Source organism: Ovis aries, chromosome 12 (assembly GCF_016772045.2).
Source record: "Ovis aries strain OAR_USU_Benz2616 breed Rambouillet chromosome 12, ARS-UI_Ramb_v3.0, whole genome shotgun sequence".
Classification (NCBI taxonomy): domain Eukaryota; kingdom Metazoa; phylum Chordata; class Mammalia; order Artiodactyla; family Bovidae; genus Ovis; species Ovis aries.
Window position 1 is genome coordinate 26,849,640 of NC_056065.1, and position 20,390 is coordinate 26,870,029.

General features: G+C 40.7%; 1 protein-coding gene across 4 annotated transcripts in view; it reads left to right on the plus strand.

Annotated features, from left to right (window-relative positions):
* Positions 1-15,077, plus strand: part of LOC114108594 (peptidyl-prolyl cis-trans isomerase A-like) — a 41,559-nt gene extending 26,482 nt beyond the window's left edge. For 2 of the 4 annotated variants that reach the window (XM_060396040.1, XM_042257122.2), the window contains exon 2: positions 9,452-15,077. In XM_060396040.1, coding sequence (XP_060252023.1) covers positions 9,488-9,982 — 495 coding nt within the window. In that variant the 5' untranslated portion in view covers positions 9,452-9,487 and the 3' untranslated portion in view covers positions 9,983-15,077. Of the gene's footprint in view, positions 1-7,044; positions 7,088-8,835; positions 9,028-9,451 lie in introns of those variants that run through there. The other 2 variants (XM_060396039.1, XR_009595666.1) reach the window with 2 other exon arrangements.
* Positions 15,078-20,390: the final 5,313 nt, after the last annotated feature.

Genomic DNA, 20,390 nt, shown 5'->3' on the forward strand with positions numbered 1-20,390 from the left:
TTTGTGTATGATGTGAGATAGTGGTCCAGTCATTCTTTTTGTGTAGCTATCCAGTTTTCCCATTACCACTTATTGAAGAGACTATTCTCTCTCCATTTTGCATTTTTGCTTTTTTGTCATAAATTAATTGACAAAATATGCATGGTTTTATTTCTAGGCTCTTTATTCTGTTCCATTGATTTATGGGTGTCTAGAAGTTAGCTGAGTCTTTAAAAATATCTTTCATGTGTTAACTAAAATTCTGAACATATATAATACAACTATTATCATTATTTTTACATCTTTGGACACAAAACCTCTGGGTCAGTTCTGGCTCAGCTTATTTTGACTTATCATTCTCTTTAAGAGTAAGTTTTTTCTGTTTCTTTCTGTGTCTGGTAATCTTTGACTGAATGCCAGACATTGTTAGTTTCACCATTTTGAGTGCTGAGTGTTTATGTATTTTTATTAATATTAAAAAATATTTTAATTAATTATCAGAACTGTTATTTTTGCTTAGTTTTTTAAAACATTGTACAGCTTTTTTCCTTTAGGGAGAAAAAGAACAAGTTCCACCAAATCAAATAAACAATGTCTTAACTTGAAGTTTGGGAATCACTGGTTTATAAGCTAGAATTGAATGAAAGGAGGTAACAGCCACAGTTGACCGTCTCATGCCAATGGCAGCAAACAACAGGATCAACCAGGGCAAAATGAATATGTGGAAGCCTTGATAAGTGCCTAAACAGACTGGCTCCCTGAGATATCACTATAGATATATTTTTGATGTATATACAAATATATTAATATTTCTTAATATTTTGGACTTTGTTCTTAGAGGCAGTTATGTTCATTGGGAACAGTTCTCTGTTAAAAACTTGCCCTTTTCTCATGAACTCCTTGCGTACTCATTCTCAGCTCTTCTGTATTGGGTCACTCTGGTGTATTTTCCAAGATACTGGCTTTTCTTGGTGATTTAGAGTCCTACATTTCTTGTAAAAACACTTTCAGGTTTTAACAGGAGGATCTTTTCCTTTCTTTCCTGAGTTTTGTTCTCTTGAAATCCTACAACTATTGTTGGACTGGGGGAAAGAAGTTCTTTCTTAAGTCATTTTAAAATCAGAGTTTCTTTGTTTTCACACATCACTCTTCTTCCATCTCAGGAAGATGGCTATTCTTTCTTTTCCTCTTTTCTTCCTTTCCCTTCATTTCACACCTTTCTTTCTTTTAAAACTTTAATTATGGAAAATTTTAAGCCTGCAAAAAGACAGTGAGACTGATACAATGGATAGTTCCACATACCAGTCAACAATCATTAACTTGTGAAATTGTATTTTTCTTTAAAAAAAGTTTTTTTTTTCTTTTTAAAATTGTGGTATAGTTGATGTAGAAGCTTTATTATTCTAATGCTTCTGATTTGCAAGCATTAGAGACTTATTTTCAGGTTACATTAGATATCATGTGGTAGAGAGCTGCATAACCCATTTTGTCTTGTGGTGTGTGTGTGTGTGTGTGTGTGTGTGTGTGTGTAGGACTGTTGGTTTTTATCCCAGGTAGGATGCATGCAACGGGAAAACTAAGAGCCTCCAGTGTGGGGTGTGTGTGTGTGTGTGTGTGTGTGTATGTAGGACTGTTGGTTTTTATCCCAGGTAGGGTGCATGCAACATGAAAACTAAGAGCCTCCAGTGAGTTCCAGGCGATAACTGCTAGCATCTCAGTTACCCTTTCCCTTTATGTTTTATGCACAGTCCTTAAGTGCAGCCTGTAGCCTTTGCTCTGTGATTTGTTTCTAGCCTCTGGTTGATTTAGGCCATGTCTTATATTCAGTCTAGGTTTACACTCCTGGAATACATTTCCTAAGTTCCTTCCCTTTTTTCCCTGTAAGTATATATATATATATATATATATATATACCTCAAGTGTTCTTTATATTTCAACTATGCTTAAGGAATAAAAGCAAACTAGCAAAAAAAAAAAAAAAAGCAAACTAGCGTAATGTAGTGAAAGGTATCTGAGAGAATCCTGACACCAGTACTTACTAGTTGGTGTGACTTTTCCAAAGTTGCTAAACCTCTTGGAGAGTCAGCATCATCATCTGTAAATTGAATAACACCCATCTTCAGGATTACTGTCAGGATTGCAAATAATGCAAGCAGAGTGCTTATCCCAGTGTCTGATGCATAGTAGTAACTCGATAAATGACAGCTATTATGATCATGACAGATGTAGCAGTGCTGTGAAATGGATAGCAAAGAGTATTATCCCCAATCGACTGACTAAATAGGCACCAGAGAGACTAAAATACTGACTAAAGTCACAGACAGATTCATAACCAAAGTCATAAATGCCACTTCCTGGACTCAGAGGCTCCTGCAAACATACCGAAATCTAATTTCTGCTTATATCTTTATGAGTGAGTTCTATTTTTTAACAGAAACAAGACATTTCCAACAGCTCATTTTAAGGGGGTTTACTAAATTCATGGTTCCAGGCATCTAGGTTTGGGCTTTGTGCCCCAAACCATGTCCTTACATAGATGGTCATACTTGAAATGAGCATATCAGACCAGGGCATCTCTGTTGTGGTGTTTTGCTGAGTTTATTTGTGGATAGACTGGCTTTCAGAATCACAGACTGTTAGTAGATAGTTTTTAAACAAACTGAGTGAAGTGCTTCAAGCTTTCACACAGAGAAAGGAATGTTGAGTCCTACTTTGTCTCTCTCAGTGTTCTCTCTCTCTCACACACACACACATATGCACACCTAATTCTTTTGATCTTATACACTCCAGGTTCTGGAGAGGTATGCACATTTCTGTGTATTCTTCCCAAAGTGTAGAAATTTTCTTTCTTAGCTGTTTCCTCCCATATTTTGCTGAGGTATAAAAATATGTCCTTACTGACCAAGTGTCTAGAGGACGTAAGTTCTGCCTGAAAGCTAGAGGCAAATGTAAAAAATAATTAGTGAAAATTGTACAGAAGTATCGCCCCTGTTTGTCCTAATTGAGCCAAGTTGGGGAGAATAGGACTGTTTGAACAGGCTCTGGAATGTAACCCCTCTCACTCTGGATATACAATGTTATATTCTCCTTTTGATCTCCAGGAGATCAGTCCTGGGTGTTCATTGGAAGGAATGATGCTGAAGCTGAAACTCCAATACTTTGGCCACCTCATGCGAAGAGTTGACTCATTGGAAAAGACTCTGATGCTGGGAGGGATTGGGATTAGGAGGAGAAGGGGATGACAGAGGATGAGATGGCTGGATGGCATCACTGACTCGATGGACGTGAGTTTGAGTGAACTCCGGGAGTTGGTGATGGACAGGGAGGCCTGGTGTGCTGCTGTTCATGGGGTTGCAAAGAGTCGGACACGACTGAGCGACTGAACTGAACTGATTCTCCTTTCAGCAGGGAGTACAGTAAGCAAGTTAGATGAATTGCCTAGGGAAAAATGAAAAACAGGAGCCATTGGAAACCCTTCTTCAAAACAATTGAGGCTTCTCTCTTTTATCTTTTTCAAAATTTTCTTCATTAAGCACAGTGGCTGTAACTAAAGCATATTTGTGTCTGTAGCACCTTTCATCGTGCTTTACAGACAGCAGGCACTTGATAAATAATCATTCTTGATGCTGAATGTATAAATATGTATTAATTGAGAACCCACTATGCAGCCTTTGTTAGGTGCTATGTGGATTAATAAAGAGGTACAACTCAATTCCTTGCTTTCATTGAGCTTATGGTCTAGCTGGGGATATAACAATTATGGGAAATGTTTGGTTATTATTTCCTCAAGTATTTTGTCTGCTTTATTTTATTCTTCTCCTTATGGGACTCTAGTTGTATATGACAAATCTTTTGATAATGTCCCACAGGTTCCTGAAGTTCTCTTAATTATTTCAATTATTTTTTTCTTCTGTGCTTCAGATTATTAATATATAATTAATCTATTAATCTTTCTTCAAGTTCACTGGCTCTTTCTTGTTATTTTTATTCTGCTGTTAAGCCCATTCAGTAATTTTTTAGTTTAGTCTAATATTATACCTTTACTTTTTACATTAAAAATTTTAATCTATCTGGAATTTACTTGTAAGTATGGTATGTTATTATTGTTGTTTAGTTGCTAAGGCATATCTGACTCTTTTGTGACTCCAAGGACTAGACTCCACCAGGCTTCTCTGTCCATGGGATTTCCCAGGCAAGAATACTTGGAAATTGCCATTTCCTTCTCCACCAATGGGTAATTTTTTAACATTTCAAATGTATATTTTTAAATTCCAGAATTTATTATTAGTCCTTTTCTATGGCTTCTAGTAACCTGTTGATACTTCTTAGTTTTTCTTTCATTACTAGCATATTTTCCTCTGTGTCCTTGAACTTAAGATATAATAATTGTTTTATAACTCTTATCTACTAATTTCAATACATGAATCATTTCAGGATTGACTTTCATTGATTCTTTTTTTCTGAGAATAGGTAATGTCTTCCTATTTTCTTTGACTGTTAAGTAATTTTGAACTGTGTCCTGGATGTTGTGAATGATATGTTATAGAGATTCTGAATTCTGCTATGTTCCCATGAAGAGTAGTTTTTCTTTTTTTAATAGTAATCAGTTAACTTGGCTGATTTCAAACTGTAAACTTTATCTTCCTTGCTGTGGATGGTGGCTCAAATTTCTGCTCAGTTCTTTCAGTCTTCTGCTTGCAGTTGGCCTCACACGTGTATAGTTTCAACCTCAGCCAGAGATCTGGCTAGAATTTATACACATGATTCAGGTCCCCTATTTCCTGGCTTGCTACTTTTTAGGATTTCTCCCTTTGCTTTCCAGCAGCTGTGTTTCCCTCAGACTCTGGTTTTACCAGCTAGTAAGATTTTGAATTTTTCTTTGATTTCTAGCTGCATTGCATTGCAATTTGAGGCCTTCTCTCAGGGAAAAAGTCATAAAAAATGGAAACTCATCAGTGCTTTTCTCTTCATCCAAGTGTTGACTCCCTTTCAGTATCTACCTGTTCTTAGTTGCTCTTCAATATCATCAGATAGTTGCTTGTATATTTAGCTCAGTGTATATTTGTTTTCCATGAGAAGTTTGGTCTGATAGGCACCACATGGCCGTGACTAGATAGGTAGGTAGGACCAAAAAACACAGGGACAAATAAGCAAGTTATTGTCAAACAAAGACTCAGAGACAAAAGCATTTAGGAGAGAAAAGAACTTTACTTAAGAAGAGGTTTGCAAGGGACTCTAAGCTTTAGAGAGGCTTCCCAGGTGGCCTCCGAGGGGTAAAGAATTCACCTGCCAATGTAGGAGATGCAAGAGATGCAGGTTCCATCTCTGGGTCTGGAAGATCCCTTGGAGAAGAAAATGGCAACCCGTTCCAGTATTTTTACCTGGAAAATCCATGGGCAGAGGAGCCTGGCGGGCTATAGTTCATGGGGTCACAGAGAGTTGGACACAACTGAACAAATGAGCACACTAGGCTTTAGAAAAATAGGTTTATCAAATAAGAAAAATGCAGCAGATGTTTAAAGGAAAAAAATTACCAAATCACAGAGTTTACTGTCAGTGTGTCTATGGTAGAAAAATAGTAGTTTTCTTGCATGACTTTTACAAAGGACAAGATATATCTTCAGACACTGATATTAGAAAAGTTAGGTATAGAGACATTTTTGTTAGGTAGGCAGTGACTCATAGGAAATATTCAAGGTTTCATATTTTGAGGACTAGAAGTATATACAGTGACCATGTTTTGTGTGTGTGTATGTGTGTTTATGTGTGTGTGTGTGTGTGTGTGTGTGTGTATGTATTGTCTCTGGGATTCTTTATGGTCAAGTCTCACTCACATGCAGATTTGACCTCATAAATTGTTTAGAGATTATCTGATTCAATGTAACTCATTTGATTTGTTTTATTTAACTGGTTTTATTTATATAGTATATAAGAGATGTTAATATACAAAGACATCCTTGTTATATATTAATAAAACTGGAGCAGTTCTGGTTTAAGAATTAACTTGTAACTCCTCTACAGTTATAATTTACTTTTAGGTATCAGAATTATTTTATTGCCTTTATCAGCTCATCTATTGAGCTAAGGAACAAAGACCTTCCTGTTTGTTTCTATGAGGTTTACCTGTTTAGTTGCCTGTAAGGGTCTCTCTGTGATGTTGGAGAAGACTCTTGAGAGTCCCTTGGACTGCAAGGAGATCCAACCAGTCCAGTCTGAAGGAGATCAGCCCTGGGATTTCTTTGGAAGGACTGATGCTAAAGCTGAAACTCCAGTACTTTGGCCACCTCATGCGAAGAGTTGACTCATTGGAAAAGACTCTGATGCTGGGAGGGATTGGGGGCAGGAGGAGAAGGGGACGACAGAGGATGAGATGGCTGGATGGCATCACTGACTCGATGGACATGAGTCTGAGTGAATTCTGGGAGATGGTGACGGACAGGGAGGCCTGGCGTGCTGCGATTCATGGGGTTGCAAAGAGTCGGACACGACTGAACGACTGAACTGAACTGAACTGAAGGGTCTCTCTGTCTGTAACACTCGGGTTTGTCAAATTCCTGACCTGCTAGGAAATTCTTTATTACCTAAAAAGCTCATAGTTTTTAAACCATAGAATAAGTTCCAGGACAGTTTCCTGAGCATGGTATACTGGAATTGGTTCATGCTGGCTCATGAGAGCTCACTGCTAAATTTATAGGAATTTTAGAAGCTGCTTATTAAACATGGCCATTATCAGAAATTAAACTTTGTAACTTATAATTAAATGGGTTGTATTTAAATCAGTGGTAATAAATACTCAAAACTTATCACTTCCTAATTATTGTATGACCTTTTTGAAAGCTACTTTTAAAAATTGAAGTATAGTTGATTTGTAATGTTCTGTTACTTTCTGGTATACAGAAAAGTGATTCAGTTATACAAACATAATCATATATATATATAATCTTTTTCATATTCTTTTCCATTATAGTTTATTATAAGATATTGAACATATACCACAACTTCTTTATCCGTTCATCTGTGATGAAAATACTATATAATGGCGTGTTATTACATGTCTCTTCCCAGCTCCATGTTTAGTGATGTCATGTTAAAACTGGCCATGATGGAAGTGTTTACACCACAGACATCAGCAAATGCTTGTTTTTTCCTTTGGTGAGCTGGATGTTAAATATTTACTGGCATATTACTGTTTGGATGCATCTCCCTTCAACCTGTAAAGTACAGTCCTTGGTCCTAGTAGCAGCTTGTCTTATGTAATTAAATGACATTTGAACCTTACTGTTGCAAATTTGATTTATCCAGTTAAACCTTATAGGAAAGAGAATGAATTTTTACTAAGCCTGAATAAATAACTACATGATTATAAAAAATAGAGGAATTTGGTAAAAGCATTTTGAATAATATCGAACCATTGCTACTATTGTTTTGGGTACTGGAGATAAGGCCTATTAATATAGTCTATAGAATCGCTCTTTTTAAGTTTCTCTAGGTTGTTTTACATTGAAAATATATACTGAGAATTTTCATAAAAAATTTTTTTCCCATGAATTTTAAGGAGGGATGTTGGAATAATACACCACTTAAAGAATGTTTCGTTCCAGTTTATGAAAGTATGTAGTATGTAAGTATCTCTACTTTAAACTGATAGAGATAAAAGAGAAAGAAAAGGATTTTTTTCTCATATATCTACTCAAAAATAGAACATTAACTACAGTTAAGTCAGTTCACTTAATCACAGTTCTTTTTTTTTTTTAACACGATCTCAGGATAAGTAGGCTACTTTCACAGGATCATCTTTTTCCAAACTAGAAAGCAAGAAGTCCTTGGTACAGACGTGTTTCTGTGGATGTCATGTTTCTGTGGATGTCAGCTCCGGGGGAAAGCCTGCACTTTTGAGTCTGTTTATTGTACTATCAATAAAGTACCTGCTGCAGTTTTTATTGAATCTGTTTTTGAGGTTACTATCAAAAATTTCAATTTTTCTTCTGAGTTTATGGCAGAGGCCTTTAGGCCTGAGAGAAAGGCAGAGACCATCTTGTTTACAACAAGCCTGAATGACTTCGACTGTTTTATTATAACATCGAATAATATCAGAATGGAGGAGAGTGAGCCGTCTAATCAATTTACAAGGATTTAGTCAATGATTTCTGTGGATAGTGAGGGCATTCATCCTAGGGCCTTTAATTCAACCTACAAAATGTGTTTTGTTTGTTGCTAGTTGACAAGAGCATCTTAGGCCTACTAGTAAAATCTTTCTTCTATTTATTTATTTTGCTTAAAGGGATTAATTTGTTGAAAGTTATTTGGTTAGTTTATGTATATCAACTTAATATGGTGGGTAATAAAGAGGTTGTTGGGTAGGTGGCTGATTTATGTTATAGACATGTGGAAATTTTATATTTCTAGAGCATAAAGGGAGTTTACAAGCCACTTTTTGGTTCTTAAAATTGTCCTTAGCAAACCTGCCTGAGGTTTGACATTGAGAATGTGTGTGTATGTTTATGCACATTTTTGGTGGTGGCTGGAGAGAACTGGGACGCTTCTCTGAATGTAGTTTCAGTGTGCCCCAAGGGCTCAAGGAAGGGATATGACTGCTATTAGCAAAAATAATGAAAAGTAAACATTGGGGTAGGAGGTAGAGAGGGGAGCAGATGGTTCCCCATATAGAACAAAGCACAAAGATGAGAGAGTCCTGTTTTTGCCTGTCTGTGCACTAAAACTGCTTAAGGAGTTGCATATTGAGAAACAGTCCTTTTCTAGTTTACCAATATTTTTCTTCTTCACATCTTAATTTTGATTGACTTTAGGTTGTTCTAATTGTTAAATTTAAAATTCTTCTTCTTTTTGTTTTTGCAGATGTTCTATCAGGTTGAGGTAGCTCCTCTCAATTCCTAACTTGCTGGTTAAATGGATATTGGATTTTAAATTACTTTCGTCAGTTAATGTGATTGTTGTTGTTGCTGTTGTTTAGTCACTAAATTGTGTCCAACTCTTTGTGACCCGATGGACTGTAACCTGCCAGTCTCCTCAGTCCATGGGATTTCTCAGGCAAGAATACTGGAGTGGGTTGCCCTTTCCTTCTCCAGGGGATCTTCCCTACTCAGGGATTGAACCCATGTCTCCTGCTTGACAGGAGGATTCTTTACCACTGAGCTACTTAGAAAGCCCTAAGATTTATTTTAATGGGAAATATTAATGGTTTTAAAATGTTTGAAATACAGATTTTCCTGAACTTAAGTGAAGTTCACCATAAAAAGATCCAAGTAGAGAGCATGACTGAATAATTATTCAACTCTATCAATAAGATTCAGCACATACTTCTTTTACTTTACAGTTTTAGTTTTAAAAACATCATTCCAGAAAGTTTGGAAAGCAGAATGAGACACAAATAACTCATATCCCATCTCCTAATGTAACTATTATCATTTTTGGTAAATTTCATTCCAAAATTTTATCATATGGTGCCTTGCAGACGCCGCCACCCCGGAGCCTCCTTCGCTGTCTAGCCATGGTCAACCCCACCGTGTTCTTCGACATCGCTGTCGACGGTGAGCCCTTGGGCCGCGTCTCTTTTGAGCTGTTTGCAGACAAAGTCCCGAAGACAGCAGAAAACTTTCGTGCTCTGAGCACTGGAGAGAAAGGATTTGGTTATCAAGGTTCCTGCTTTCACAGAATAATTCCGGGATTTATGTGCCAGGGTGGTGACTTCACACGCCATAATGGTACTGGTGGCAAGTCCATCTATGGCGAGAAATTTGATGATGAGAATTTCATTCTGAAGCATACAGGTCCTGGCATCTTGTCCATGGCAAATGCTGGCCCCAACACAAACGGTTCCCAGTTTTTCATTTGCACTGCCAAGACTGAGTGGTTGGATGGCAAGCATGTGGTCTTTGGCAAAGTGAAAGAGGGCATGAATATTGTGGAAGCCATGGAGCGCTTTGGGTCCAGAAACGGCAAGACCAGCAAGAAGATCACCATTGCTGACTGTGGACAAATCTAATAAATTTGACTTATGTTTTACTTAACCACCAGACCATTCCTTCTGTAGCCCAGGAGAGCACCCCTTCACCCCATCTGCTCGAAATATCCTATAATCTTTGTGCTCTCGCTACAGTACTTTGGATTCCATATTTTCCTTATCCCCCTCCAAGTTTAGCTGGATTGCAAAGTTAAATTTATGATTATGAAATAAAAATTAAACAATTATCTGTCAAAAAAACCCACAAAATTTTATCATATGTACATCTATGTTATTTAAAAATTGCAGTCATAGTGTGCACACAATTTTGATTATTTTTTTCCCCTTAACACTGGCTCATAAGCATTTTTCATGTTGCCACAAAGTCTTGGTAGCTCTAGTTCTGATATTTTCTTAATGTGGAATTCCTTTACTTTTTTTGTTAATTAATTAATTAACTAATTTGGCTGCACCAGGTCTTAGTTGTGGCACTCGGGATCCCTGGTTGCAGCATGTGGGATCTGGTTCCCTGACCAGGGATTGGACCTGGGCCCCCTGCTTTGGGAGCTCAGAGTCTTAGCCTCTGAGCCACCAGGGAAGTCTCTGGAATTCCTTTAAATAGGAAGCTCCCTTAGTGCCTTTCAAGTGCCGTACCATTTACAAGACATGAAATGCACACAGGTTTCCAGGAACATAGTTATTATGTTAAGTGAGATAGAACTACAAAGAGGTTGAAAGGAAGCTAAATTACTCCGTTTGTTAGCAGAGAGTGGTAATGTGTAAATGTGGACTGGTAAGCCAGTGTATCGTCTTTTTCTTTTTTTCGCCTGAGGAAAGCAGTCAACTCCATATTAAGTTTCTCAAACAGGTGTCCAGATGAGTTACAAGGTGTATCACAAGTGATTATTAATGTTATAGTATAATTTGTGAACGATTTGCTTTCATCATGCATTAGAGTTAATTCAGGTCACTCTCACTCCTGGCCCTCCCCAGTAGTTTTTGGTCTAAAGCTGTATGTGGGGGTTGGAGACCAGGAGAGTGAGGAAGGACAGAATGCAGTTCCTTTCTCCTCTGGCCCCCCGAGTTATGGTCTCATATACTTCCTCTCCATTCTGCAAAGGACAGGTCAGAATTCCTTCAGTAACTCTACTTTGTGCTTGTCACCACCCCAGAAACAAAATGCCATGTAAATTAGCTGTTGTTACTGCAGTATTTTAATAGACGATAAACTTGAACACATTGGATGAGAAAGGACAATGGAAAACCAGTAATTGTGCCCTTCAGGTTTTTAGTCTTAGAAGTCACCAGGGTCGATTTTTGGATGTCTTATCACAGATGTTGATTCAAAAGCCGTGGTCAGGTAATTTCTATTTTACCAGCAGAGTTGGTATTTCACATCTTTTATTGATAAAATTGACTAAAAGGACTTGAAAAATTAGATCTCATGTCATTTTCATACCGAATTTCCAAAATGACCAAGCCCCTTGACACGCTATGTAGTCTGAGTGATTAGAATGAATGAATTTCGCAGGTATTTCCTTAGCACGCTAAGTCCTCCTAATTTATCTCTGTGTCCTTCCAGTGCTCTGAGACCACTAGGCTGAGAGAATATATATCTGAGAGTAGCCAGTGTCACATATTCAGATCCTCCTTCAGCCTACATTTTGAAAGCAGAGAGCAGTCACTAATTAACACACTGCCTGACAATCCTTTTTCTTGAACCCATTCCTGCCAAGTTTCTGCAAAGTTGAAGCAATGCGGTCACTAGCTTGATGACTTCATAGTTTAACTCCTATGGCTCTTTTGAGGTTCTTTATGCAGCAACTTTCTTCTAGAGAGCTATTAGGGTTTCAGTCCTAATCATCACAGGAGAAGAAACCTTATTTTTTTGTTAACAGGGAGATCAAACCAGTCAATTGTAAAGGAAATTAACCCTGAACACTCACTGGAAGGATTGATGCTGAAGTTGAAGCTTCAATACTTTAGCTACCTGATGTGAAGAGCCAACTCATTGGAAAAGATCATGATGCTGGGAAAGATTGAGGGCAGGAGAAGGAGTGGGACAGAGGATGAGATGGTTGAATGTCATCATCGACTCAACAGACATAAGTTTGAGCAAAAACTGGGAAATAGTGAAGGGCAGGGAAGCCTGGCGTGCTGCAGTCCGTGGGCAGAGTCAGACACGACTGAGTGAACAACAGCAACAGATGTGAGCCAGTGAGCCCTGAGGGAACTCAGGAAGGAGAAGAATGCTTGCCATCTAGCAGCCATCTTTGCAGATTTCTCTGGTGGCTCAGACAGTAAAAAGTCCACCTGCAATTTCAGGAGACCTGGGTTCAATCCCTGGGTTGGGAAGATCCTCTGGAGAAAGAAATGGCAACCTACTCCAGGACTTTTGCTTGAAGAATCCCATGGACAGAGGAGCCTGGCAGCTATGGTCCTTGGGGTTTCAAAGAGTCAGACACAACTGAGCGGCTGAACAATGACAAATGATGACACAGGTTAACTGGCCTTATTGTGGTGATCCTAGTTGAATCATTATGTTGTGTATGTGAAACCAACATAATGCTAAATGCCAAGTATACCTCAGGAAATACTAAGAAGAGGTGGCAAGAATACACAGAATAACTGTACAAAAAAGATCTTCATGACCCAGATAATCACGATGGTGTGATCACTCACCTAGAGCCAGACATCCTGGAATGTGAAGTCAAGTGGGCCTTAGGAAGCATCACTATGAACAAAGCTAGTGGAGGTGATGGAATTCCAATTGAGCTGTTTCAAATCTTGGAAGATGATGCTGTGAAAGTGCTACACTCAATATGCCAGCAAATTTGGAAAACTCAGCAGTGGCCACAGGACTGGAAAAGGTCAGTTTTCATTCCAATCCCAAAGAAAGGCAATGCCACAGAATGCTCAAACTACTGCACAATTGCACTCATCTCACACGCTAGTAAAGTAATGCTCAAAATTCTCCAAGCCAGGCTTCAGCAACATGTGAACCGTGAACTTCCAGAAGTTCAAGCAGGTTTTAGAAAAGACAGAGGAACCAGAGATCAAATTGCCAACATCCACTGGATCATGGAAAAAGCAAGAGAGTTCCAGAAAAACATCTATTTCTCCTTTATTGACTATGCCAAAGCCTTTGACTGTGTGGATCACAATAAACTGTGGACAATTCTGAAAGAGATGGGAATACCAGACCACCTGACCTGCCTCTTGAGAAACCTGTATGCAGGTCAGGAAGCAACTGTTGTCCAGTTGTTCCAGAACTGGACATGGAACAACAGGCTGGATCCAAATAGGAAAAGGAGTATGTCAAGGCTGTTTATTGTCACCGTGCATATTTAACTTATATGCAGAGTACATCATGAGAAACGCTGAGCTGGAAGAAGCACAAGCTGGAATCAAGATTGCTAGGAGAAATATCAATAACCTCAGATATGCAGATGACACCACCCTTATGGCAGAAAGTGAAGAGGAGCTAAAAACCCTCTTGATGGAAGTGAAAGTGGAGAGTGAAAAAGTTGGCTTAAAGCTCAACATTCAGAAAACGAAGATCATGGCATCCAGTCCCATCACTTAATGGGAAATAGATGAGGAAACAGTGAAAACAGTGTCAGACTTTATTTTTTTGGGCTCCAAAATCACTGCAGATGGTGATTGTAGCCATGAAATTAAAAGACGCTTACTCCTTGGAAGGAAAGTTATGACCAACCTGGATAGCATATTCAAAAGCAGAGACATTACTTTGCTGACTAAGGTCTATCTAGTCAAGGCTATGGTTTTTCCTGTGGTCATGTATGGATGTGAGAGTTGGACTGTGAAGAAAGCTGAGCACCGAAGAATTGATGCTTTTGAACTGTGGTGTTGGAGAAGACTCTTGAGAGTCCCTTGGACTGCAGGGAGATCCAACCAGTCCATTCTAAAGGAGATCAGCCCTGGGTGTTCTTTGGAAGGACTGATGCTAAAGCTGAAACTCCAGTACTTTGGCCACCTCATGTGAAGAGTTGACTCATTGGAAAAGACTCTGATGCTGGGAGGGATTGGGGGCAGGAGGAGAAGGGGACGACAGAGGATGAGATGGCTGGATGGCATCACCGACTCGGTGGACAGTGTTTGGGTGAACTCCGGGAGTTGGTGATGGACAGGGAGGCCTGGCGTCCTGCGATTCATGGGGTCGCAAAGAGTCGGACATGACTGAGCGACTGAATTGAACTGAAATAGATAGATAGTACCTCCCTCCTCCAATTGAATTCATTTGTTCAGCAAATATTTATTGCCCTGCTGAGTTTCAGGCTTTGTTCTACGTGCTGGGGTACAGAGCTGAGGCTAATAGAGAGGATCTCTGCTCTAGTGGAGTTTTTAGTTCAGCTGGCTGTAGACATGAGTGAACTCATCACAGTCTGCGTGTACTGTCACAAAGAAGCTATGCCTAGAGCAGCTGTGCTCTAGAGAGCCTAGAGGAGACACTGTGGCTCTGAGGGAGCCTCCTTGCAGATTCTGTGGTGCAAGAGGAGCCAGGTGAGGCAAAGAGACGAAAGGAGGTCAGCGAGTCTGGAGAACAAGAGGAGTGGGAAGGGGTTGGAGGGTGGAAGCCGACTTTGAGGAGAAACATGGAAAATTTGTGTTTAGTTAAGTTGAAGATGTTTGTGAGATATCCATGGGGGAGAGAGAGACCAGCTAAGCAGTAGGGTGTGCTCTTTTCATGTGGAGTGGACATCATCTGGGAAATGAAAAATTACTGGAGAGCTCATGTAATTCCAGACAGTCAGCCCTCGTCCTTCCAGCTGCAGGAGTTTGTTCATCTCTGATCTGCAGTGACACAGTGGTTACCAAGCAACGCCCTTCCCTTCTTCTGGGTACCTATCTTCTGCTTCCTCAGGACGTCTGCTATCGTCTCCTCTCTTGTGTCTTCTGGAGTCTGCCAACTACCATCTACCTGAGGAGGAAGAGCTGATTGGCCACGGGTGGGTCTGGGGAAGGACTTTCACATCTCCTATCTGCTGGCACATGGAATGAGTCAGTGGTGGTGGTCGTGCAGCAGTGAATCTACAAAGCCCCACCCAATGGTATACTTTAAAATGGTGTGTGAATTTTAACTTGATTTGCAATAAATGTAGGTGTTGATCAATTATACTGTGATGTATTGTGATGCTTTGAGTCAGAAAACATGGGTCAGATTTTCTTGTGGAGTCATCGTTACCCTCCACCTCTAGAATCAGGAGAAGCTATATTTCCTAGATGGCTATGAATATTAGACAGGATAATGCTTGTGATAGACTTGGCTATCTGTAAAAGACCCTGGGAGCTTTCTTTATTGTTATGGTTATGGCATGGTTTGGAACCGCTTTATTTATTTAAATGAAATATAGTTTATTTACAATGTTGTGTTGATTTCTTCTGTATAGCAAAGTAATTCAGTTATATACATATATATAAGAAAGTCATTTCCTAGGCAGAAGTCTAGGGATCGCCAAGGGGAGAGTGGTCTAGAATTCTCAAGGAGGAAGAAAGGACAAACTTTTTTTCCCTCTACAATCCTTAGGATTATATAACAATAATGTATCCTGCCTGAGGACAGTCTCTGGATTAAACCTTCTGGCTAATCCTGTTATCTTAATATGTAAATTATGGGAGTAGGTCTATATAACAATAATGTATCCTGCCTGAGGACAGTCTCTGGATTAAACCTTCTGGCTAGGCCTGTTACCTTAAAATCTAAATTATGGGAGTAGGTCTGGTGAGGTCTTTACAACCTCCAGACACTCTTTGGATTCATTGGAAAGTATATAATTCCATTGCTAACACTAGGCAAGCGGGTACTCTTTCTACCCTCTTCTGATGTCTATGTCAGAAGCTTTCTCTATCTCCTTTATACTTTAATAAACCTTTATTACACAAAAGCTCTGAGCGATCAAGCCTCATCTCTGGCCCCGGATTGAATTCCTCTTCTCCGGAGGCCAAGAATCCCGGCGTCTTTGTGTGGTTCAGCACAACCTTTCATTTATATGTCCTTTTCAGGCTTCCCTGGCGGCTCATCGGTAGAGAAACCCCTGCAGTGCCGGAGATGCAGCAGCCGCAGGTCTGACCCCTGGGTCGGGTCCCCTGGAGGAGGAGATGGCACCCCACTCCGGCATTCTTGCCCGGGAAATTCCATGGACAGAGGAGTCTGGCAGGCTACAGTCCATGGGGTCACACAGAGTGGGGCACAACTGAAGCAACTGAACAGCAGTAGCAAAATATCCTTTTTGTATTCTTCCCCAGTATGGTTTATCACAGGATATTGACTATATATTGAATATAGTTCCCTGTGCTATACAGTAGGACCTTGTTGTTTATCCATCCTGTATCTAATAGTCTGCATCTGCTAATCCCAAACTCTGAATCCTTCTGTCTGCACCCCTTGTCCCCCTTGGCAACCACAAGTCTGTTCTCTATGTCTGTGAGTCTGTTTCTGTTTCATAGATGAGTTCATTTGGGTCGTAGTTTAAATTCCACATATAAGTGACATTACATGATATTTGTCTCTCTCTGACTTAGGATGATAATCTCTAGGTCCATTCATGTTGCTGCAAGTGGCATCATTTCATTCTTTTTTTGTGGCTAATCAGCAGTGCATTATATATGTCTCCCACATCTTTATCCATTCATCTGTTGATGGACATTTTTTTACCTTGCTTCCATGTCCTGGCTATTGTAAACAGTGCGGCTATGAACATGGGGTGCATGCATATTTTCAAATTATAGTTTCTTTAGGTGTATGCCTGGCAGTGGGATTACTGGATCATACGGCAATCTTATTTTTAGTTTTAAAAGACACTCCAAACTGTTCTCCCTAGTGGCTGTAACAACTTACATTCTCACCAACAGTGTAGGAGTGGAGCCCCCTTCATTTTATTCCTGCATTTATAAAGCAGCTTCTAAGTGAATTGCTCTCTGCTGAGGCTCTTTTAGACGACCTTGGAATCCAGAGAAATCCCCAAACTAGAGTCATGGCAAAGGGGTGAGTGTTTTCCCAACTGCCAACCCTGCAGCCAAGCCTGGTCCTGGGCAACACTGTGAAGTAATCGATATCTCTGTCACTTTTCTGGCCTGGTTGTCTTTTGGGTTATCATTTCTGCATCTCTTCCATGTGCTTTCTTAAGTGATTCGTGTTTTCCAAAGTGAGCTCATCATATTAATCATATTAGGGTGTGAGTGGCCTGGTTAAGTTGTCTTTGTATCTTAAAGGAAGACCAATAAAGCTCAGAGGGAGGAATCATCAGGCCCTGCAGAAAAGGCAGGGTAGGAGAAGCAGAAGTCATTTTGAAGCTGTGGTGCCTTCCTGGGCATCCCTGAAGTCACCCTGATTCAGGGCCCATCTGGTCTCCTTATCCCAGGGCCAGCCTTGCTTGGCCTGTGCTGACTACTGCCTCTGCTACACCATCTGGAAGAGAAGATCAGGAAAACTGCTTCAGTTTCTTGCTCTCCTAGGGTTAGGCTGTGGGCCACAACAGCTTGGGCATAAGCAGGGTTGATGGCGGTTGGTGGTGGTGGCAGGGTGTCATTACAACACTAATGAATCACGGCTGGGCCTGGCTCTCTTCTCTGACTCAGCTTGAAACTTCTTTCTGTTAACAGGAAGCCAGTAACCAGTGAAGTCAAAAGCTTGTATGAAACTCTGGATTGGAAACCACGGGGTGCTTTTTAAGCTTCTGTTTCTAAAATAAGAAGGGAAGCTATCAGAGAGAAGCTTCCCTGTCTCCTTTGATGCGGAGGGACTGGGTTGGTAGAAGGTTGATTGTGAGTCCAGGCTTTTGTTTCTTATGAAACAAAAAAATTGTCCAGGAGTTTACAAAAACAGGAAGCTGGCAATGAGTGCTATTGGAATTATGTAAATTAAACAGTTGCTGTGGAATGCAGGTGGCAGTCTGCCTGTGGGAAAGACTGGAGAATGAGGCCAGATGGGAGCAGCCAGGTTATCAAGTGCTGTTAAGGCACTGGCGAGGAAGCTACGAGGCAGGGGGGCTAGATGAGGGGGTGTGGTCCATCACTGCCCTGGAGTTGTCAGCCCAGGGCACTGCTGGAATGGTGGGGCAGCCCAAGGGCAGCAGGGAGCAAGGGCTTTCTACGTGCAGTGTGAGAAAATGAAGATGCTTACATCTCTCCAGGAGAGATTTCTATCTTCTCGTGGATATAAAGGATGGAGCCACATGAGTGCTGGAGGCCCCTTCTGTGCACAGGTTCTAGAAGGGCCTAGCAAACTGACAGCTGCCCAGGGGCCTGGGAACCCAAGCTGTGGTGTATGCTCCCATCAGGAAGGGAGCTAGCAGCACCATGATTTATCAGTGATTCACACACTTGGGGAATGGAGACATTTTGTTTTGGCTTGTTGTTCTGGGGTGTATTCTTTTTCCTACCCTTTAAAAGTATTGTTAGTTCAAACGTTTAAGTCAATTGAAATGCACTTTGTTTTAGATTAAAATTTTTTTCAAAGTCCTGTTATTTGAAACTTCTAAGACAACTAGATAGCCTGCTAAGGTATCACAGTACTAGGATTTGGGTTCTCAGCTGTATACTGGATGACTTTGAGGGCAAAGGAAAGGCCTTTGGTAGTGATAAGAGGGGTTACCACAGGAGTATTTTTGCTTGCTTACCGCTCCCCACTTCAGGCAGTGTTGACCTCTGGGGGGTGCTTGATAAAATTTCCTTTCCCCAGACTCATTGCTAATCACATTTTCTTGCTTCTAATCTCTCTTCCCTGCAGTCTATCACTCATCCTGCCATCAGAGTTAATTTCCTTAAGCACAGTGTATTGTGTCACGTCCCTTCCTCAACAATTTTCAGTGTGGGTCTCCCCACTGCCTACATACAAAGTCCAATACCTTAGTATGGGTCAAGGAAAGCCCCTCATGATTTAACCCTCTAATTCCTTTCAAGTGTCAATGTCTTTTACAGTCCTCCATGTTCCCCCACCCCCCAAATTCTTGCTATACATACTTTGAGTTCATCTCTTGAACATCAAGACATGAAAAGCTTGGCTTATACAATCCAGGCATTTATTTGCTTCTGGGTTTAAAAAAAAGGCCATTATCTGTCTGAGCTGCAGGCAGGGCTTGATCTAGCAGCTCAACCATTTCCCCAAGGACTCAGTTTATTTTCAACTGATTCTCATGGTCCCAAGATGATTGCCAGCAACTCTTGGGCCTTGTGCTTCTTTGTTCATGTCTCTAAAGAAAAACAGAATGTCCTTGCCCCAGCATTCCTGATCCATCTTCAATCTGATTGTTGCTTAGTCTCGTCAGACTTTTGTGACCCCCTGAACTGTAGTCGGCCAGGCTTTTCTATCCATGGGATTATCCTGGCAAGAATACTGGAGTGGGTTGCTGTTTCCTCCTCCAAGGGCTCTTCCCAACCCAGGGATGGAATCTGTGTCTCATGTGACTCCTGCATTGGCAGGCAGATTCTTTACCATCGAGCCACCAGGGAAGCCCAATCTGCTTAGACTTTGTTTATACCATCTTTTTACTCCTGCACCAAAGCCTGTGGTCAGTGGGAGGTGCAGCTACAAAGTTCCTCCTTACATCAGAAGTTTTTCCCAGAACTGAATGGACCCCTAAATGGACATTGGGAACTGTTGGGAGGAAGGAAGACAGGCTAGAACCTAAGGAAGCATCCAGCATTGTCCATTCCATACACCCTGCCCCTTCTCGTTTCTGTGCCTCCCCCAATGCTTCCATTGGCTTCCACTGATCACAGACCTATGCATGCTTTAAGACCTTGCTCAAGTGCCACTGCTATGTCTCTTCTGTTCTCCTGGTAAGACTAATCCTTCTTTTCTCCCCCACCTCCCCCAGGATACACCATACTTGTAGCTCATATGTAAATGCATTTATTCCAGTTCATATGTAATTCTGTTTGGCATTTGTCTGGGGCAAAATGTGCTACTTTTCCTGTACCCTCACACTCAGTACTTCTGAGGCCAGATGTGTGGTTTTGCCCACACCAACCCATTCTCTGACACCAGCTGGGTGTCTGACAGTTCAATTCAGTTCTGACACTATTTTCTGCCTATAAATTTAAGGGCTCAGTCCCACAGACGGTCCCACTTCAGATGCTAATTGCTAGTCCCAGACTGTCACTTGTACTTCTGATGAACTGGCTATCAGTTGTGGTTCTCATGACCTCCTATTTAGGTTTGATAATATACTAAAATGACTCACAGAATTCAAGAAAACATTTGTGTTTACCAGCTCATTATAAAGGACACAGATGAACAGTCATATGAATAGGTACATGGGGCGAGGTCTGGAAGGATGCTGAGCATTCAGGAGCTTCTGTCCCTGTGGAGGTGGGGTACACCATCCTCCTGGCACATGGATGTGTTTACCAGCCTGGAAGCTCTCAGAACTCTGTACTTCAAGGCTTTTTGTGAAGGCTTCATCACGTAGGTGTGATCGGTTGGGAA